Raw genomic sequence first — 22,958 nt, forward strand, 5'->3', positions numbered from 1 at the left:
TCATCAGAGGCCGTGCCGGGCTTCCTATTTGAGGAGCAGTAAGTGGTTCCACTTACTAAGGAGTCTTTTTCCACGTCACTCTCTTGCACCTGGATGTTAATTCTATTTGCTGCACTCTTTAAGATAAAACAATATGCACATTAATCATTATTTCAAAATTATTACATTGGATGTTCTTTTGCCTCTGGATAATGAATTGCATGGCCATTCCACAGACATGATTGCCATCTTCCAAATGTTCTCTTCCCCAAGGTCTAGTTCCTGTTTGACTGTATCCTATTCCCGAGTATCTTGGGTCAATTTCGGAATTTTAAATTATTTGTAAACTGGATCTCTGCCAGGCCCTTTTTTGTAATGATTTGGGTTATACATAGTCTCTTGTAAATATGTTGTGACCCCTGTGTCTGTGCTCCTGTCTCTTTAGATTCAATCTGGGGGTCTGATTCTGCTCGAAAATCTGCATTGTGATTCACTGGTCTCTACCCCCTTCTTCATCAATTACCTGCCTTCATGTGTGTGTTAAAGCACTCTTGTCACTAGCTAAGGTTGACATTTTTGACTCAGAGTAATGCGTTTGCTACTTCAGCAACAAAACCAGTTTAGGTGTCTTCTGAGCCGAGAGTGAAGAGACACGTCCTCCTTTCCTGAACCCCAAACATTCTGATTCATGTCCTATATCCATTCCAAGGATCCAAGACATACCATGTTCATGGCATACTTTCCATATATTTGTTTCAATGCCATTGGCCTCTCTTGACTCTGTCATTATTTGGCTAACAGTCTTTTGAGCAGAAATAGTGCACACCTGGGAGCCTTCAGGGGGATCATCGGTATGAAGGTCAGTGTTCATCTATTTTGGATCTCTATGTCCAGTCCTCTAGTGCCTCACTAAGGACTCAAGTTCTTCATTCTCTTTGTTGGTATGCATAGGTTCCAACTAAGTACTCAACCTCTGCTGACTCATTGACCGACACTAATGATGTTATACGGCTTGAGGTCATAGCATATGCTGCTCACTATTTCTCCTCTCTCAACTTTAAACATGTGGGAGTAAATCTCGTGCAAGTTGTACAATTGGTTTCCTTGCTTTCAAGTGGTAGACATCAATCAGAGGAATGTGTGATTTCACAACAAAGCTTTTTCTCTAAGAGCCTAAAACCTTTCATATATGTGTCATCTTCGTGATGTTGCCAATGTTGATCAAAACACCCCATCTCCAGCAGCCAATTGAAACCGGAGCGTGAAGGAAACCGAATTTGAAATCTGGTTCTTTCCTCTTTCCCAAGGTGGGAGGGACATCCACTTAGGTGCATAAGCAACTAGATGCCAGTACGATCTTGACACACATTTCAAGATTCGTAAACAGGTTGTAATATTCAGGACCAAACTCTATTGTGGATTATGCACAAAGAATAACACAGATAAAATGCATACTTTCATTTCCCAAAACAGATTTACATTATTTGAACAACAGAACATAGCTTGTAGTAAACTCTTAATCTGGATGATAATTTTTTCAGTAATATTTGCATTACTCTTGTTGAATGGGCATATACGAGTACATTTATGGAACAAACACTGCATTTGTTTCCATTAACCCATCTTCTCAGAAATTGGTGAAACATTCTTATTGGGCCAAAACATATTTGATGAACATTGACCCAAGCTGGTCATGAGGAGCTAAAGCTATAGCCAATCAAGAACTTCCTACTGAAAATATAACCCACTTGTGGTGCTCATTGAGGCTCTTCTCCAGCTTCCCGCTGTTCACATTCCAGATGAAGAGGGTGCCGTCTGAGGATCCAGCCATCACGTAACTCCCATCTGGGCTATAAACGGATCAAGGAAGAGGAGCAAGAAAGTCAGCTGGGTGTACAAAAAACAGCTACAGTCTAAGGCTGTAATGAAGTGCAATGGCACTTCAGAACTGCCAACAGCAAAAGGCTTCAGGGTTAAATATACCACTTGTCAGCATTCAAGATGGAACAACTTTCAAACATGTCTCTGCTCTTCAGCATGCAGTTTAAAAGTAGAGGACACTATTACAATGGAAAGCATCTCTATGACTCAAATCTGCTGTCATGCCTTATTACAATATACAGCAGATGTGTATGTCCTTTCAAACGTATCATGGAACTCATTTACGTACACAGCACCCTTGTTCTAAAAGTCCTAAGCATTAGTTATGAACCAGGATCAGCTGACATGACCACAGGTCACATGGCGGTAAACTGTCCAGTAGGTGCTAGCTAGTGTGTGACCAGACCCCTGTAAAGACACTATCAGATGCAGACAAAACATGTATTCAGAAAGGTTCAAGCATGCCCAAGGAAGATGAATTTAAGGATTCAAAATGGCTGCCTTTTGGATGCAGGTGAAATTGAGTGGCATTTGAAGGTAAATTTAAATCTCATAATTGTGTGGCATTTACTGCATGTGGTTTTATGGTAATAACGCATGGCCAGTGGAGGACTGGCAACTTTTGGCTTGGGGTGGAAAGTACAATTCTCTGGCTCACGGCACAGGGGCCCAAGCCAACAATACAGTTGCCCCAACTTCCAGTGCAAGTAAACTCAATGCCAGCATCTCCACTACCCACATATTCTAAAGTATATATAGTAGATATTGACATCACTTTCCCTTTCATGCAATATTTATTTTAGTATTTTGTTGCTTCAGACAGCCCCTGGGAACCGCCCCCACATACCAAACATAGTACAATTAATCTGGATAATATCATTTGGTAAAATGAGAAAGCTAGGAGTTGAAACCAGGTTTCCTCGGGTGCCAGTTTGCAATTTGACATCTGGCTACTTCTCTTCACATCCCTACTTATCCCTGCTTTAGTTTTAGAACAATGTGAGGAAGTGGGGAAGTTACAATTAATTGTTAAAGCGAGTCATAGCGGAGTCAGGCCATCTGGTTTTGCTCTTAATGAAAAACATGAGCTGGCACAGAAAAAGATGCATACCTGGTATAGACCAATAACTGAAACCCATACCTGACAACCTGTGTACGTACCCCTTCACAACATACGACCCTCGCTTGCCATTCTGCCTCCTCACCAGCACGCATTAAATAAATAGTCAATTTTAAATTTATGGAGCATACTATAAATGATAAACCCAAACAAATGAGCCTTTCCCGACAGACGGTTAAGGAATATTAGGCACAGTAATGTAGAGTGATTAGCACAGGATCACATAATGTGTCAAGGGTGGAATGCAGGGATTTGAGCCCTTGACTTCTGGTTGCAAAGTTTGAATCTTAGACAGCAAGAGGTGCTTCATTTTCTCTTATTCCATCCTCATTATTAACAAAAATATATGCTTTCTGCACAGTTATTGAAGGGCTAAAGTAGTACACTGCTCAATAAATCTGGCTTTCAAAGCACCAAGTCACATGATAAACCAAGAGAAGTCTTAATTGAAACACGGTCATAAAGCAAGTATGCATCACTGAATCACAAAGGGGTCCAGCAAGCCCCACAACTGGGTGCTGTGGCATGCAAGTCAGGCACAGATCTCAAGAATAGTCAATTAACCTACTGGCCTACCTTTCCAGGTTTGTAACGGTCTAATTTACCCTATTTTCCATACCCATCACCCTTCGCTGTACTTCCCTTGCAAAACAATCCTTGATGCCCCTCTTTCTTACAGTTAACTTTCATACCTCCTTTTGCTCCATCCCTTAACGCATGCCCATTCCCGTACCTCTCACGCACCTTTTTCTCTTGTTCAGGTTGCAAAATCTCCAATTCCTTGTCACTCAACCCCCTTCCACCTGGATTTGCCAGTCTACCACTACCAGGGACAACATGAAGCTATGGTTGGGATCTTGCTCTAATTGTAGCTATTGGGTCTGCACTTTCTTGGAAAGTCGGCTGCATAGTTCAATGCATGAAGGCACAGGGAACCTAAAGGGGAATCCACCGGGGATCTGGTGATGGAGAGGGAGTAAGGGCAACCTATTGTATTTATTTGTGTTTGTTCGGGGAAGGTGGAGTGTGTGTCTGTCTCTGTGTGAGTTTATGTTTCAGTTTGTGCGACTGCTGATGTTTGAGTGTATTTGTGAATGTGTGAGTATATGTGGAAGGATGTATTTGTGTCAATGTGACTATTTGTATACATGAATACGCTGTTGATTTGTATTGGTTTGTTCTATTGGGCACAAGATGGTGAAAAATTATAACAGACGTAGAGGGTCATTCACAGTGGGTTGATGAAGGTAAAATATGAGGTATTTCCCAGGTACCGCTAATTTTCCTATCCGCCCAATTACGGATTTGATTTGATTGATTTGTGTATTTATAACGCACATACCCCTAGGTGCTGATGAAACATAACGTCAGAGAGCTGCACAAGCTAGTTCAGGTACTTGAAGGGTTAAAGATACATTTTACTCAAAGAGATGGGTTTTTAAGTGTTTCCTGAATGTAATCAATAGCTTGACTGTCGAAGTTCCAACAGAAGAGAATTCCAAGCCCGAGGCCCAAAAGAGGAGAACGCATGTCACCCCACGTAGTCGTTCAAACAAATGGAGCTGTTAGAATGTGCTGGTCCTTATATCGAAGGTGTCTTTGCGGGCAATTCCTTTGAAATTCAGTCACATATGATGGGGCAAGGCCATGGACACACTTAAAAACCAGACACAGGACCTTTAATAGAATGATCTGCTGTACAGGGAGCCAGAGAAGTCTTTTCCTATAGCACGAGACCGAACCTTTGTAGGGAGTGAAAAAATAAACCTGACAGCAGAATTCTTAACAACCTGTAGTCTCTATTTGATACTTTTGGATGCCCATAAACAGGGTGTTACAGTAGTCTAGTTTCAAATTCGTGAGTATGCCTACGACTGTTGAACGGTCCTTCTCGGCAATGAGGGGTAGAACAGGCTTCAGGAGTCTAAGCTGGTAGTAGATGGATTTGACCGTCTGGCTGACACGGGGGTTGCAGTCCATGCTTGATTGGCAAATGTAGCCTAGATTTCTCTCTGTGTCCGAGAATTCAGTAGGGACACCGACCAGAGGGGCACAAACCATTTTGAACAGCATTCATGACCTTTTTCTTAGAGCAAAGCACAATGACCTGTGTCTTGGATGGATTCAACTATTTTCCAACGTCCAGTTTTGATTTTTTTTAGCGGAAGACGGAACTCGGTTCAATTCCTCCAATGGCTGTTTAAGTCATACATAGACTTGACTTTCATCCGCGTATGAATGATAGGACAAACCAAATTCAGCAAAAATGTTAAGTAAAGTACGAATATAAATATTAAACAGCAACAGGGACAATGAGGATTCTTCGGGGCACCCCACATTATACTGGTAGAGCGTCGGACAGGTAAGGCCCCATTTTTACCTGCTGGGTGCGATTGGTCAGGAAGGGCACAAACCATTTAAGAGTTTTGTCTGATACCCGCGCAACTGATGACAGCCTGGAGATGAGAATATCAAAGTCGACTGTGTCAAAGGCCGCCCACAGGTCCAACATGATCAACATGCTTAAGCCCCCTTTGTCGGCGGCCCCCAGCAAGTCGTCCCAGATTGTCACAAGGGCCGTCTCAGTACTGTGGCCCAACTGAAAGGGGTCAAGGATCTTGTGTTCTTCCACATAACTTTGTAATTGATTTGAAACAATCTTCTCTAGGATTTTAGCAGCCCGCAAAAGGCTGGCTATAGGATGATAGTTGGAGAAGATTTTATGATCCATTGTGGCTTTTTTTTTTAGAAGGGGTGTCAGATATGATTTCTTTTAGGTCCTAGGGACACAACCCTGAGACAATGACGCATTTACAATTGTCTGGATGGACCCAAGTGTATTGGCATGTCGCTTGGCCAGATAGGCTGGAATCTGGTTGTATCCCAGATTAGAAGGCTTAAATTAACCTAGTAATTAAAAAATGTCCTCAGTACCAACCGGGGAAAACGTGAATTTGGGGTATAATATTTCCACATTATGACCAGCATTATTTTCTGGGGTGTGACCCATGTCAGTGGATTGGGCCTCAATGCCGTCTCCAATAGTTTCAGTCTTTTCCTTGAAGAAAAGGTTAAACTTATTATGAGCAAAGGTAGCAGACTTGCGTTCACACATTCAGGGTTGGAAAAGCTTTTAATAGCAAGAAACAAAGTTTCAGATCTATTCTCAGCCTGAGATTTCATCAAATACCACCAGTGGTATTCCATTGGTATATTGTATTCATGGCAGTATTTCTGTCACAAAACAGCCTATTTTTACCTGTACCCATGAGCTGGATGTAAACAACACATTCTGGCCCAGTTTTTCTTCTAAACTTCTTTTTTTTTACTGAACAGAAGAGAAGTGCAGACACTAGTAGTGGTATTTCTGAAATACCTGAGTATTCCAGAAATATAACCTCCACCAGTGATAAACTATGCATTGGGTGGATTCTCAGAAATACCACTGGTTGAAGTGGTAGGCACATTTCTCCAGCAGCATTTAAAAAAAGTATTTTTGTTTAAAAATCCCTGAATGGCCTCCTTAGTTTTCAGTCTACTAATAATACCTTCATGTTACATGTTTTTGTGCAAGGTTTTTCAACTGTACACAAAATGGAGTACCTCAAACAATCCTACAGCCATTTCTATTACCAACATATGTTAACTTTCATGGGTGCTACTCAGGGTGCTATTAAGGTCTTTTTGTATAGTGTGTTTATTTTGGTGTATTATTAACTCATGGCAGCTCGCTATTTAGATAATGAACTGCACACAAGTTAAATCACTTCATTAGCTCGGATTCACTGTAACGTACTGCAGCATCTTTGGTTCCATTGTGCCCTTTAGAAATATAAGAACTCCTTTGTAAGACTGCATGACGCCACTTAGCCTAATGCATTGGGCTGCATTTTACCTTCGACTTGGTAAGACCGTTGCTCATAAATGTATTACAAAATGATCCACATGTGCAGTGTGCCACCAAACACAGCATGTACACAAAGTGACCGCATGATTTCTGCTCTTCTGAGACACCCCTGTCCATTAGCACTAACTCGTTAGACCATTAGGCGAAATAAACTTTCTCACTCTCTCATCCTTCTTTTGGCTCTGCTTTCTGAGCAAGCATCCAAAGTACATCAAATAAAAGCAAAAGGTCTACTTCTTTTGGAGCTGTGTTAACAATGTTCCCTTGTGTTTCCACTATTCCAGGCTCAAGCATAAACTGCCATTAACGATGTTGATGCAGAAATCACGTGGAATGCCACTGGAGAGAGCACCAATAAATAATTCAGGAGACAGGAATAAATCACAAGCCGTCCAACTTGACTTTCAATATTTAGTTGAAAGACATGCTCAACTTTTTAGATATCTCCATGTTCAAAAGGGTTGTTAAGGATTTCAATCAGGCGACACACACCTTGGTCTCGGCCTGGTTTGCAGCGCACGACCGAAATGCTTATCTCTTTATATATAAAGATTCAATATTGAGATGGTACACCACTCATACCACACCACCTTTTGAAATACCCCGGGTCACAATGGACCATGAACCAGGCTGGTTGGTAAAATACAATATGTATTTATTTATTTTAAAATTCAAAAGAAATCATACACCTTTTAATATGGGGCAGCAATCACCAATGGGGTGATAATTACCATGAGAATGTGAGCAATGCACTGGGTTTAAACTTCTAGTGGAACATATACACAGCACAGTGGAATAGGAGCCCTTTTTGATTTAGGAAAGATAGCACCCAATTTAGGATTACCCCCTGCAATCTTCCCTCAACCCACAATTCTGAGTGGATAAACTGAAGCAGCAGGTAATCAGGAATAAGAAAAAAGAAACAGAATCCAAATCTGACCTTCCCTCCCCAAATAAGGGAGAGTTTTTAAACCCCTTGCAATGTTATGAAATGACACTCGGAAATGGACAAATAAATAATGAATGTGTGTTAAAAACCTTGAAGCAAATATAATTCCCCACTAAAGCAACAATGCAAAGACACTAACAATCACAAATAATGGATTACCAAAAGCAAACAGCTCGAATGTGAGTGGAAAGTTTAAAACAGATTGCAGCAAAATGACACGTTGGAAACTTTGCAATTTTTCTAATTCACGCCTGAAATTACCCAAACGGTTTTCAATAAAAACGGGTGAAATACACTGATTTGGAGTGCAGTTTTGGTTGGGGTATAAGAGTATATCACAAGTACAATATGGAAGTTAAATTAAGTCTATAGCTGGTAAATTGGATGAGTTATGCAAGATATAAAAAGGTGCACTTTGAGTAAAATGGAGCTGTGAAATAGGAATGGAAATCAGTTGTGAAAAGAACAGTTTTACTTTACACTAGAGTATTCAGGCGAGGCCACCAAAGATGGACACAGTAAGAGCCATGGTTGATTCGCAACGTCAACCCCTGTCACCCCAGCACCCATCCCTGGCGGAAACCAGTCCGATCACTCGAAATGGCGCTACCACTAGAAATCAAGGGTAAGAGTGCAGGGATAATTCTGACAGTTTTAACAAGTTCTCAGGATAAGGATGGGATGATTTAGAGAGTGGGATAAGGACAAAAACAAGATATGCTATGAGTTTCTATGGGGTGGCGATTATACTCACAGTCCACTTTTTAGTTTTGGGATGTTTGGACTGTCAAAGGTTCTGGTCACTACACGGCAGCATGCCTGGCAAACAGCTGGGCAGTTCTTGTCACCGGATGGCACTGGACTGGAATGACAATTCTGGTCACTGGATACTAAAGGTCAGCTGGATGGCAGGATGGCATGCAGTTAGGGGGCAGCAGGCCAGGTTGGTTCAGGATGCTTCCCAAAAGAATACCACAGCTTCCCCCTTTTTAATGGGAATTTTAGTGGGATGTCAGAATTGAGGCCTTGCTGGGATAGGATACACAATGCTTGGGTTTTGCAGTGGGCCCTGGAATATGGTCAGCAATGCTTTGGCCTTCTGGTTGGAATCTGGATAGATAGAAAAGGAACGCAGTGCAGGAACCTCAGGAAACGTGTGTGTGGAGTCTTGTTAGGGACTCTTATTTATAATGCATAGTGACATCATAGACAATATGGCTTACTTATACTTAGCTAAGCACGCATCTAAACAACTGGATTGGACAATCAATGTTGGTTGCCTCCCCTGGGATGTGACTCAGTTCAGGAGGTTGCATTTATGATGTAAAAAGACTTCCCACAGACCTTTTTGCCAAAAATCTGTCCTACCAGAAATTACACATTTGAACAGTAGTGGCAACTTAATAAATTATATAATCAGGTTAGATAATGTATGTAGACCACAGCCGTCCAATCCAGCAATCTGTGAGACATTGTTTTGTCCTTTTATTCATTTTTGGTTATTTTCAGTATGAAATATTCGGCATAAAATTCTATAACTTTAGACACATGTGTGGATTATCATCAGATATGTCAGTATTAAAATTTGCATTTGGAACATGGATACTTTTCTTGTAATCCACAAAACATTGTAACTTCTGTTCCCCATGGGGCAATGAAGTCTTTGACGTCTTGAATTAAAGCCCATTAAATCACTTTTAAACTGCAAACTTTTAACATTTTTCCAATGTCCTGCTGCAGAGATAAAAGTCTTTACATTATTATTAATACATGATCTTTGGGTGCAAATGGCAGTCCTTAGTCTGTTACTAGCCCATTTTTTCCTTTCTTCAGCTGCCACCAACTGTCACTTCAGCCCTGTGTGGGGTGAGGGTTCCCAGTTTGATTGAAGGTTTTATGGCCCCCTCCACTTCACAGGTTAGTTTCCCAGGACTTCTATTGTCCCAGCCTGGAGCACAGACGAATGTCTAACGAGCATGTGAACTTTCTTTGTTCTTTGTCTTGGTACATTCAAAGTTTTTCAAGCTAGCAATTAACACTTTCGTGTCCTGGAAGTTTATGGTGTGGCTCCCTTCCTAGGGGGAAGCTTTGACTCTGCCAACCGGAATAACCTGTTTTTGACAGCTTGCAAATCCAGCCAAGGCGGTTTAAAACCTTTATTTTCTGATATTTGGTCCTGAATTAAAACAAACCCCTGGAATAAAATAGCCCATTTATGTATTTTCACCAGCCACAAACCCCTTCACATTGCTAGGTAATGGCAGGCTTTCCTTTAACAGTTTACTTTTTAAACAGGCATTTTTCTCCTTTAGTTTTGCAAAAGCCCATTTTTACACATGTGTTGAAAACTGCTAGCATTTCCTTTCAAATTCGATTTTGTCATCTGACTTCCAATATTGCTCTACAGACACAGTTATTTTCTTCTAGGCAGTAGTTTATTTGAAGCACAGATGCATTGAAACTGACATAGCTCAGATAGCTGGAGTCTCTTTTGAACTACTGAGCTTTGCTACATTTGTAAAGAAATGAAAGCGTTTTCCCGTGCGTAAAGTTCCTTGTTGATTTCTCTCAGAGTTGGTTTGACAGGGCCGGTCATTTGGAAATCATGCCGGGTTTTGCTGAGGCACAATGAGGTACTGGACATGGCAGGGCCTTATTAATCACAGTGATTTAAGGAAGAACAGATGGAAATAGCATCAGCAGCATTATTTTAAAGGTGCAAAGTTTCCTTTATAATGGAGATCTTGGGCTTTCAGCAAAGCAGTGCTGCCTTTTCACTCCATTTCTTTTGTACAGGTAAGAACACACTGGCACGCTCCCTTAGTGTGTCCCCTTGTTCCATCCTGCCCCTGTGTGCTTGGCAAGATGGTGCATCCATCTTTTTGTTGCTGCAAAAATGCAGTTTTGAGGCCATAGTGCTCACAGGAGCCAGCGCAGCCATTTTGCTGTTTCTGCGCACATGCAGCTTGGTGATGTGGGGAAACACTGTTGAGTGGGTCAATATATCCCACAGGCGTGAAAACAGATGGGTATTGATGTATTGATGGGAAAGATGGACAGGTCCAAAAACACATGCAGGATAACAATTCCGATGCTTCCCCTTTAGAGACCACAATTGGGCCAAGGGAATTGTAATTTATGGCATGGCCAGAGGTTTCAAGGACACATTTCACATAATCCATATTATTCACTTCTAAGAGAAGACAATAAAAGAGCACATTTTAAAGGAGCCATGGAGGAAATCCAAAGTAAGGAACAAGTTACTTACCTGTAACTGTTCTTCTCCAGCATGGGTCTGGCATGGATTCACATGCTCATGAATATTCCCCGTCGTCAGGCTGGGAATCCTCGGTAGAGAAAAAATCATCATCAGTTTCGTTCCTGATCTGTCTTTCTTAGTAGTAACCAATCACTGGTCTCTGGGTCATACTGCCCCAAGCCAATGACTGCCCTCTCCCTAAGCCCCTCCCCTGGCAGCCATCCTCAGATTTGGTAGCACGTAAAGTGGCAGTATGACCAAGTGAAGAGCCGCAGAGGGGTAGGAGGGAGGGTTTGCATGTGAATCCATGCCAGACCGATGCTGGAGAACAACAGTTACAGGTAAGTAACTTGTTCCTTCTCCAGCTTGGGGGCTGGCATGGATTCACATGCTCATGAATATAAGAATACATAGCAGTACACACATGCACAAACACGGGAGGTGGCAAAGGCTCAACATCAAGCATTACATAGACTCAACATTAAGCAACTCTAACCTCCTCACCAGGCCCACTTTCAGGCGAACAGGTTGCTCAGCACTGCTTGGCCGACCCTGGACTCCTCCCTGGAGTCCCGATCGACGCAGTAGAATCTTGTGAAGGTGAGCGTCGGCCTCCACGTAGCAGCCCTGCAGATGTCCAGAAGGGGCACACCAGACAAGAAAGCCATAGTAGCAGCGATTGCTCTGGTCGAATGGGCTCTCGGAAGGCCGGCCAACGGTCGGTTTGCCAAGCAGTGACAGTGCATGATGGAGCCGGAGAGCCATCTGGAAATGGAAGCCTTCGAGAGGGCCTTCCCTTTGTTCACAGGTCCAAAGTTTACAAAAAGCTGTGATGTCTCGGCCACACTGATGCAACGAGGATCATCCTGCACCGGGACCTCTTGAGCTGGTTGACGAGTCATAGTAGCAACGGCAACGGAGGGAACGCATACAGGAATAGGCAGTCCCAGGGGAACAAGAAAGCATCGCCCATGCTCCTCGGCTGGGTAAACCTGCTGGCAAACCTCTGGCACTTGGAGTTCGTCGCCGTCGCAAACAGGTCGATCTGGGGTTTGCCCCATCGTTGGAAAAGTTGATCCACCTGATCCTGACGCAGCTCCCACTTGTGGCACGAGCACAGCTCCCTGCTGAGTGAGTCAGCGATGACGTTCTTTATTCCTGCTAGATGGAAGGGCACCAGAAACATCCCCTGGGCAATGGCCCAGTGCCACAGATCATGGGCCTCCTTGGACAGGGCTGGGGATCTGGTGCTTCCCTACTTCCGGATGTCGAACATCGTGGTGGTGTTGTCGGTGAAGATCCTCACCACCTTGCCCTTGAGGGACGGGAGAAATGACCTGAGGGCCCAGAACACTGCTCGGAGTTTCAGGATGTTGATGTGGAGCGACCTCTCCTGCGGGAGCCAAAGGCCTCTCGCGTGCAATCTCTGGTGTGCGTGCCCCACCCCTCCAGGGAAGCGTCCGTCATCACCGTCTCCTGATGCACTGGGGTCTGAAAGTCCTTGCCCGCCACCAGATGCACAGGGGCGCCCCACCATCGAATCGCTCGGCGGATAACCTTGTTGAGCGGTATCCTGTCCTCGAAGCTGCCAGTCGCTTGTATCCAACGGGCGTCGAGGAACTCTTGTAGAGGACGCATCCGTAGCCTGCACAGGCGCACCAGGTAGATGCATGAGGACATCATTCCGAGCAGGGACTTGATGGATCTCACCCTGGCCACGTCCATGGCCAGCAGGCGCTGCACCTTGCCCAAGATGGCCTTCGTCCTTTCCTCCGACGGCGAGGCCAATCGCGCCACTGTATCGAGCTCTGCGTCTGCCTCCTCGGGGTTCCCCCCGTGGGACCAGACCGCCTCGAACCTCTTGTTGAGGCCCTTCACGACTTCAACCAGTTCCTCCTCAGAGGCTCTATCCGTGTCCGTGACGGCCACCGGGCCCCCCCCTCTTTTTCCACAGGGGTCTTATCGATGGGCCGAGAAGAGGATTCCCTCTCTGGCAGCCGGGATACTCTGGGTCTCGAGGTCGCCTCCACTGGGTTAGCTTCGCCAGGGCCGCCGCGACTCCCTCGATAGAGGCCTTCACCGGGTGAATCAAGGCCTTCACCACCTTGGGCGCGCTTGAGGCCTTCACCTTGGGGGAGGGATCACCACTCGCTCCCCCTCGACTGATTCCTTCCAGATCGACCGGGGCCTCTCCAGAAGCTTAGCCGGGTTCTCGGGTTTTCTCTTCCCCGAGCCAGAGCATTGGCTCGTGATTGATGGCATCGGTGAAAGTGCGCCCTGCCTGGCAGCCGAGGAGCCCGAACCTTCAGCGCTCCCGGATGCCCACGGACTCGTGGTGCTTTGCCTTCTGTTGGGCCCCTGTTGCCGGGGCGCCCTCACAGGACTTAGAAGACCGCTCGGACTTCTTCTTTTTCTCACCTGCTGGGCCCTTCTCCAGCCAGCTGGCGAGGCGGGTTCGACGATCCCTCATAGTCCGTTCTGACAGGTTGTTGCAAAACGCACAGTCCTTTTCCACGTGCGTCTTGTCTTTGTGAAGGCAGTAGAGACATCTCGAATGCTCATCCTCCTTGAAAACATTCTGTAATCCGCATCCAGGGCAGTTGCTGAACAGCTTGGATCCGGGTGTCGAGCTTCCCTTGTCCTGGGCCATGTCCACGAGGTAGGTCTCAGATCTTCTGGAATCCTCCAAGAAGCGTAACTCGACAAAAACTTCGCCCTTGAGGGGCATAGAAAATTCTGAAACGGGTCTCCGATGATCGGAAGTAAAAATGGTGGAGCTTGAGGCTCGAATGACCGTAAAAATGAGATTAAACTCTTTGAAAAATCGCAAAACGCAGTAAAAACTCGAGAGCTATAGCACGAGGACTCCCATTACTTGAACGTACGCTAAAAATCTGAGGATGGCTGCCAGGGGAGGGGCTTAGGGAGAGGGCAGTCATTGGCTGGGGGCAGTATGACCCAGAGACCAGTGATTGGTTATTACTAAGAAAGACAGATCAGAAACGAAACTGATACTGATTTTTTCTTTACCGAGGATTCCCAGCCTGACGACGGGGAATATTCATGAGCATGTGAATCCATGCCAGACCCCATGCTGGAGAATAAAATGTTCCTAACCATTTTCCAATTAATCAGTCCATTAGGGCTATGAGAAGCTACACCATCTAAGCCTTTTCTCTTCTAGCGGGCAAGAGACACGTGTTCTTGCTGCTTCTCTAATGATGGAGTGAAGTGTGACGGATCTGCAGGTTTTGTTCCTTCTCCCTTGGGGGGAGCCACCTCCTTTGTGGCGAGGGAGGTGAACCCGCTAAGCTAAAGCCTCACTAGGGGTTGGGGAAGTGGGGCCTCACTCGGAGTGACTCCACACCAAGGTACAGGGACTCCCATTCTGGTAAGGAACTCACTATATTGTCTGCATATGTGGAAATACCAGAAGTGGATCTGACTGCCAGCTGTGGAACCCGAAATAATGTAGCAAATGCATTTGAACAATTGGCTCAAGGCAATGCTGGCTTCTCAATGGGCTTGACAGTTAAACACACTCCTTTTGTATCTGGTAACAAGACTAAAAGGACTTTCCCTGTGAATGGAGGAAGAGAAGTGATACGCAAAGGAGAGCCTCCTACGTACCAATGTCATTTGGAGGTGGAGCCATGCTGCCGAGGGGAGCCAGCTGTAGCATGGAGAAGGACCTGGAGAGAGAACGGGAGAGATACCAAGAGAGAAGCCAGAGAGTATTAGAACCAGGGCCGATGAAGCACAGGGCTGTGCGGAGTTAGCGAGCATGAGTGGAGCCGGCCCACAGCTAGGGCGTGTGACCACACGAGGACGTGGTGGGCCTGGAGCAAAAATATTGCTGAACCTGGCGCAAAAGGAATGAGCCCCTAGCTCGCATTACACAAAACCAGAGAGAGCAACAAAGAGGCGAGCAAAGAAGCACTACCTCTTGCTTTCAGGAGAGAATGCCCAGGAGCTGGGTAGACCGCCAGCAACAATGGACCAAAGTCATCTCACTGGAGCAGGACCTGCACAGGAGAAAGTATGCTGTGTCCTAACAGCAGAGGGAGGTATAGAGAACAGACCATGAGAACAGGAGAAAGGATGAAGGGTCTATATCCCTACAAGGGTCAACCAGGTCCAGAGAGTGAGACGGACATACATAACCAGAGGGATTGCAGGAACCCTATAAACCCGAGCCTTTAAATCAGCCAAACGGCTCAAAGTCGCACCCAAAAAGCAAGAGAAAGATCTATTAGGGGGGAGCTCCATACCCATATAAAACAAGTGAGAAACTGGGAACACAGGAATCAAAGGAAGCCAGGAGGGCCCTATTAAACAAGTAAGGAATCAACCCAAGGGGAAACCAGACGTAGTTGGTGGAAGAGGATTAAAGAAATATCAATTTATCTACGATTCCTAAAATAATTGACTTTTGTTGGGACTTGAGAGTTTATGATATATATATATGGGATACATTACTCACCGTAATCGTATTTCTGATGCTTGTATCTGCTTAGATTCACATGCTGTGCATAGGCCAACATCTAGTGGAAGCTGCAGAGTATTACAGTTTGTTTTTCGAAACTCGAAAATGGGCGTCGACACAGGGCGTGCCAGTAATACTATCCCTAGTGTGACGTCCACTGTACCCAAGATCCCTCACGCGTCTAGGATCCTCAGATTGTATTTTTTCTGACATGAGGTAGCATGAGGAGTAGCGTGAGTACAGATAATCCAAGCAGATAGACAGAAGGTAAGACTACAAGCAATCATGCACCTTCTCTCGGAGGGGAGGAAGGGTGGGTCGCATGTGAATCTAAGCAGATACAAGCATCAGAAATACGATTACGGTGAGTAATGTATCCCTTCTGAGGCTTGTGGAATCTGCTTAGATCACATGCTGTGCATAGATTAGCGAGCAGTACCAGAAGAAGGAGGTGGGATGTGAGAAGGGTCATGAGCAAATAAGTGTCTTAGAACCGCTTGTCCCACTTGTGTATCTGCCTTGGAATGGGTGTCAATGCAGTAATGCTGAGTAAAAGTGTGAATAGAGCTCCAAGTAGCTGCTTTGCAAATGGTGTCAAGGGGTACATTTGCAATGAAAGCCAGAGTGGCCCCAATGCCTCTAATAGAGTGGGCCCTTGGCGTAAAAGGCAGAGTCTTTTCAGAGAGTGAGTAACACAGCTGGATACAGTTAATAATCCACTTCGAGATGGCACCTTTAGAGACGCGATCCCCCTCTCTGCCTGTAGCTACGGAGACAAACAGTTGATCTGTTTTCCTTAGCGGTCTGGTTTTATTTACATAGTAGAGGACCTCCCTACGCACATCTAGGGTGTGTAGTTTCACCTCAGCCGAGCTTTGCGGGTTCTGGAAGAAAGCCGGAAGCTCGATGGACTGGTTTACATGGAATTTTGATATAAATTTAGGCGAGAACCTAGGGTGTGTGCGTAAAACCAGTTTGTCTTTATGGATAGTAAAGAAGGGATCCTGCACTGACAGAGCCTGAATTTCACTGACCCTTCTTATAGAAGTAATAGCTACTAAGAAGGCCGTTTTATAAGTCGGGTGTTTGAGACTGCTTTTATGCATGGGTTCGAAAGGGGGGCCCATGAGCTTGGCTAGCACCACATTAAGGTCCCACCCTGGTGGTGGGTTTGAAATAGGAGAGTGAAGTCTCTTTACTCCTTCCATGAAGGCTTTAACTACTGGTACTTTCCACCACGAAACCTTGCTATGGGAAGTGGTGTAAGCCGAGAGGGCTGCCAGGTGTACTTTCAGTGAGTTAAAAACCAATCCTGCATCTAGCAGGTGGAGCATGTATGTAACAATAGTGGAAGGAGTGCAATCAACTGGGTTGATTTGTCTACTCTGGCACCAGATAACGAACCTCTTCCACTTGTCAAAGTAACAGTGCCTTGTGTTTGGTTTCCTAGATTCCTTTAGGATGTCCATACACCTCTGTGGTAAATTGAGGTGTCCAAACTCTATGACCTCAGGAGCCATGCTGCCAGGTTCATTGAGTTGGGTAGCTGGTGCACTGTTTGACCTTGGTGCTGGGACAGTAGGTTGTACCAGGCTGGAAGTTTGATGGGCTCGCACACCGCCATCCTGCGTAGGTGTGGGAACCACAGTTGTCTTGCCCACATGGGAGCAACTAGGACGAGCGTCATCGACTCCCTGTTCATCTTGTTCACCACCTTCCTGATGAGAGGAGTTGGTGGAAAAGCGTACGCAAACATCCCTGACCAGATCATCCACAGGGCGTTCCCCAGGGAGTCTGGTTGGGGGAACCTGGATGCAAATCCTGGGCATTGTCTGTTTTCGCTCGTGGCGAATAAGTCTATAGTGGGGAACCCCCACTGAGAGAAGAGATCTTCTACGACCCCTCTGTGAAGAACCCATTCGTGTTCCTCTGGGAGGGAGTCTCTGCTCAGAGCATCCGCTAGGAAATTGAGCTCCCCTGGAACATGTTGTGCTGACAGGAAGATGTTCCGTCTGAGTGCCCATATCCAGATTTTCTGGGCAAGCTTGGACAGATTTGGCGAGCGAGTCCTTCCTTGCTTGTTCAGGTAGAACATGGCTGTAGTGCTGTCCGTCCGGATTTGCACTGACAGGTTTAGTAGGTGGGGCTCGAACGCCTGAAGCGCTCTGAATACTGCCAGAAGCTCTAGCAGGTTGATGTGGTTCTTGGCCACTGAGTGAGACCAGAGACCCTGAGCTGTGTGGTGGAGATGGTGAGCTCCCCACCCCGTCAGACATGCATCTGTAGTGACTACTGCCTGTACTTCGGGATCGTAAAAGGGTTTCCCCTGTACGAGATTCTCACTTGTCCACCAGTGAAGGCTTTGTACCAGTGTTGGCGAAACGACCACTAGATTGTCCCACTGACCACTTGCCTGAGACCACTGTTTCGCCAACCATTCTTGCATGGGACGCATGCGCAGGCGCGCGTGGGGGACCAGGTAAATGCATGACGCCATCATGCCCAGTAAACGCATTGCTTTGCGTACCGTTATTTGTTGACCGGACTGATAATGCGGAATTTACAGTAGTATATTCCGAATTCTTTCTTCTGAAGGAAAGGTCAACCCCTCCTGGGTATCCAGGATTGCTCCTAGGAATTGTTTTGAGGTGCTTGGCGCCAGGCTTGACTTCTTCTCGTTGATGGAGAAGCCTAACTCGTGGAGGAGGTCGATAGTCCTTTGAATGTTTGTCCTGCAAATTCCTGGGGTTTCCCCCGTTATGAGCCAGTCGTCCAGATAAGGGTACACTGGGATTGCCTCCCTGCATAGGTGTGCAGCCGTCACCGCCAGTACCTTGGTGAATACCCTTGGTGCTGAAGCTATCCCGAAGGGCAGTACCTTGAATTGGTAGTGTCGACTGTCCACCTTGAAGCGCAAGTACTTTCTGTGCGCTGGGAACATGGAAATATGAAAATAAGCATCTTTCATATCCAATGTTGCCATGTAATCCCCTTTTTTTAGGAGGGGGATTACCTCTTGTAGCGTGGTCATACGAAATTTTTGGGGCTTTACATACTTGTTGGCAGGCCGTAAGTCCAATACTGGGCGCATTGTCAAGTCTTTCTTTGGCACAAGGAAGTAAGTTGAATAAATACCCTTGTTTACCTGGTGTCCCGGGATGAGTTCTATCGCGTCCTTTTGTAGAAGAATGGCAATCTCCTCGAGGAGAATCTTCTGATGTTCTAAGGAGTGTACTCTTTGTCGTGGAGGATGGTTCCGGGGACGCTGCAGTAGCTCTATACAATATCCCGTGGATACTGTTGACAGCACCCATCTGTCTGATGTGATCCCTTCCCAAGCCTGGGTGAAGTTTGAAATGCGTCCCCTACTGGGGTTGCCTGAGAAGGGACCCTGAACTGAGCGTCACTGCTTTGGTGGAGGCGTGCCGCCTCCCTTGCTGGGGCTGCCTTTACCACAACCTCTCCTATTACCTCTGCCGTAACCCTGGGTAGACTGTTGGTTGTTGTTCCACTGTGTACCCTGCCCCTGGGAATAGTTAGATCCTCTCTGGGAATTCTGGCCGCGTGGGTGACAAAAATTACTATTCCCTCTCTGGTTAGGGGGTTTATTGGTTACCTGACCAAGGGATTTGAGTGTCTCGTATTCGTCCTTGGCATTTTTCAGTGCGTCTTCGACCGCCTTACCAAACAACAGATCGGCTTCCACCGGTTTGTCTAACAATGATGCCTGTGTTTCTGCCTTAAAACCAGACTGCCGTAACCACGCATGTCTCTTGATAACAGTACCTTCTGCTATCAATCTGCCTGCGTTGTCCGCGGCGTCGAAGGTTGCTTTGAAAATGCAACCAGACACGGCTCTACCCTCTGCGGAAATCCGAGCTAATTGGCCCTTTAACGGTTCAGGAGCAGAGGCTATGAGAGCCGCGACTTCTTCCCACTGATGGCAGTTGTAGCTGGCCAACAGGGTGGTGGAGTTAGCAATCCTTGGTTGATAGGCGGACGTTGAGGCTACCTTCCTGCCGAAACCGTATAGTTTTTTGCTCTCCTTGTCGGGAGGAGCTTCTGACGAAGACAAGGGTGTCCCAGCCCTCTTACGAGGGTTGGTGACAACTAGGGAGTCTGGCTTCAGATGTCCTCTTATATAGAGAGGGTCAGACTGAGCTGCCCTGAAAAGTTTTTCAACCCTGGGATTGACTGCTCTGGTGAGGTTTGGATTCACCAGGGACAGATCTATTCTCCGCTGAATGGATTTAAGGATAGGGATGGTCTTGGCAACAGGCCTCCTTTCTCCCACTAACTCTTCTGCGAAGTCCCTTTCCTCCTGTACACCGTGGGTGTCAATGTGGAAATGTTCTGCTGCGCAAGCGAGAACCTCATTTAGGAGGGGTTGGTTATCGACCGGGGAGTCGGTAACCGGGGCTTCGTTCTCTACCGGGGAATCTACTCTGTATGTTTCCGGGTCATACTCTTCTTCCTCCTGGTCCTCATCATCCCCATAGTAGGCCGTCCCGGTTTGCTCTTCTATAAACCCAAAATCTTGGTCTTCACAAAAGGAAGCCTCTCCTTGATACCGTGAGTATGGTCTTGCGTAAGGTTGTACCTCGAAGGGTTCGGACCTCATTGGAGTTTCAAACCGGGCCTTCTTACTCGGGGGGCTAGGATCAGTAGAGCCCGAGGGTGTGGCCCCTTGTGGATCATACGAGAGGAAATGTTCAGGATTTTTATCATAAAAATCAGCCAAAGAAGACATTCTTGACATGACCCTATCTATGTCTTCACTGGACCATTTTTTGGAACTGGGAATGACTCTCTCAGCAAGTCTATGGGATTTATCTTGAGTAGCTTTGCTGGTTGTGGACCTATCAGTAGACCTCGGCTTGTCTGTCTGTTTAGGGGGGGTGGAGTGTTTCACAGGTGTGGAAGAATGTACAGGTAGTTTCTTCTGCTGTTTTCCACCCTCCCCGTGGGTAGAAAAATGTTTTCCCTGTCCCTTAGTGGCTCCGGAGTTTTTCGACGCCTGGCGTCGAGGATCGGGAGAGGTGTCCCTGTCCTTCGAGCGTGGGGCCTCGCTGGCTGTAATTGCGGGCTCCGACTCCTGGAGCGCGGCCTGGGGGTGGAAGTCGTCTTGGTCTTCCGACGATCGAACTTCTGTTAGCCTAGGGAGCGAGGCACTCTTGGCAAGAGTGGATGATTGCCTGGAGTCATGAGACGATCTTGATCGAGAGCGCCCAGAGGACACCGAATCGGACCGTTCTGTCTGTGCCTCTTTCCGAGAACTCGACGTCGTCGAGTCTCGGTTGGACTTGGTGTGTTTAGTGTGTGTAGTATGTGAAGCGCTTGTGTCGCCGGGGGTCTTCCCCATAGCCGCCCTGCCGGACGACCTTCCGAGGTCGGGGACCTGCGCTCGGCTGTCTTTCGACGCCGTAATGCCCTCGCCGTCCGAAAGTATGGCGTCGCTGCCATCGCTGAAGGCGCCCTCCGCTGCCATGGCCGCCTGCCTGGCGTGGTGGGCCCAACGCTTCGTCGAACGGTCCTAAAGTGTCTTAGGTTTAAACCTACTACACGCTCTGCAGTTCGCTTCGGGGTGGGCCCTCGGCAAGCAGAGATTGCACGTGGCGTGCCTGTCGACCCAAGGGTATTTGCGATTGCACTTGGGGCAGAATTGAAAAGGGGTACCCTCCATACGCACCTTGAGGCAGCGGGCTGTTAAGTGTAGGGAATGTATAATATGTACCTATATACCAAGAGTGTAGAGTATGTACCACACCCCACTCTCCCTACTTGCAGGGCCGAGGCCAGCGGCCTACCAGGCCCAGGCCGAGGCCAGCGGCCTACCAGGCCCGGGCCGAGGCCAGCGGCCTTCCGAGGCCCAAATCCGTCGTGCAGCAGCCGACGGTCGATTTCTTCTCCAGCCGGCCTCGAGTGTCGCAGTTCGACGTTGGGGTGGGAAAGGATGTCAATAGATTATATTTTTAAATTCTAGCAAAGGTATGGCTAAGGCCAGGTGACTCCACAAAATGGATCCAACCAGTATGGCGGAAAAAAACAATCTGAGGATCCTAGACGCGTGAGGGATCTTGGGTACAGTGGATGTCACACTAGGGATAGTATTACTGGCACGCCCTGTGTCGACGCCCATTTTCGAATTTCGAAAAACAAACTGTAATACTCCGCAGCTTCGACTAGATGTCGGCCTATGCACAGCATGTGATCTAAGCAGATTCCACAAGCCTCAGAAATATATATATATATATATATATATATATATATATATATATATATATATATATATATATATAGGATACATTACTCACCGTAATCGTATTTCTGATGCTTGTATCTGCTTAGATTCACATGCTGTGCATAGGCCGACATCTAGTGGAAGCTGCGGAGTATTACAGTTTGTTTTTCGAAACTCAAAAATGGAAGTCGACACAGGGCGTGCCAGTAATACTATCCCTAGTGTGATGTCCACTGTACCCAAGATCCCTCACGCGTCTAGGATCCTCAGATTGTATTTTTTCTGACATGAGGTAGCATGAGGAGTAGTTTTCCTTAGCGGTCTGGTTTTATTTACATAGTAGAGGACCGCCCTACGCACATCTAGGGTGTGTAGTTTCACCTCAGCAGAGCTTTGAGGGTCTTGGAAGAAAGCCAGAAGCTCGATGGACTGGTTTATGTGGAATTTAGATATAAAAACTTAGGTGAGAATCTAGGGTGTGTGCGTAAAACCAGTTTGTCTTTATGGACAGTAAAGAAGGGATCCTGCACTGACAGAGCCTGAATTTCACTGACCCTTCTTATAGAAGTAATAGCTACTAAGAAGGCCGTTTTATAAGTCAGGTGTTTGAGACTGCTTTTATGCATGGGCTCGAAAGGGGGGCCCATGAGCTTAGATAGCACCACATTAAGGTCCCACCCTGGTGGTGGGTTAGAAATAGGAGGGTGAAGTCTCTTTACTCCTTCCATGAAGGCTTTAACTACTGGTACTTTCCACCATGAGACTTTGTTATGGGAAGTGGTGTATGCCGACAGGGCTGCCAGGTGTACTTTCAGTGAGTTAAAAACCAATCCTGCATCTAGCAGGTGGAGCATGTATGTAACAATTGTGGAAGGAGTGCAATCAACAGGGTTGATTTGTCTACTCTGGCACCAGATAACGAACCTCTTCCACTTGTCAAAGTAACCGTGCCTTGTGTTTGGTTTCCTAGATTCCTTTAGGATGTCCATACACCTCTGTGGTAAATTGAGATGCCCAAACTCTATGACCTCAGGAGCCATGCTGCCAGGTTCATTGAGTTGGGTTGCTGATGCACTGTTTGACCTTGGTGCTGGGACAGTAGGTTGTACCAGGCTGGAAGTTTGATGGGCTCGCAC

The 22,958-nt window shown here is 46.4% G+C and overlaps 1 protein-coding gene across 2 annotated transcripts in view; it reads right to left on the reverse strand.

Annotated features, from left to right (window-relative positions):
• Window positions 1-22,958, reverse strand: part of ATG16L2 (autophagy related 16 like 2) — a 920,492-nt gene that overhangs the window by 73,000 nt on the left and 824,534 nt on the right. For both annotated transcript variants that reach the window (XM_069640243.1, XM_069640244.1), the window contains exon 17: window positions 1,728-1,829. In XM_069640243.1, the coding sequence (XP_069496344.1) occupies window positions 1,728-1,829 (102 nt within the window). The remainder of the gene's footprint in view (window positions 1-1,727; window positions 1,830-22,958) is intronic.

The sequence above is a fragment of the Ambystoma mexicanum genome, chromosome 7q, assembly GCF_040938575.1.
Source record: "Ambystoma mexicanum isolate Mex_15411 chromosome 7q, UKY_AmexF1_1, whole genome shotgun sequence".
In the NCBI taxonomy this organism is placed as follows: domain Eukaryota; kingdom Metazoa; phylum Chordata; class Amphibia; order Caudata; family Ambystomatidae; genus Ambystoma; species Ambystoma mexicanum.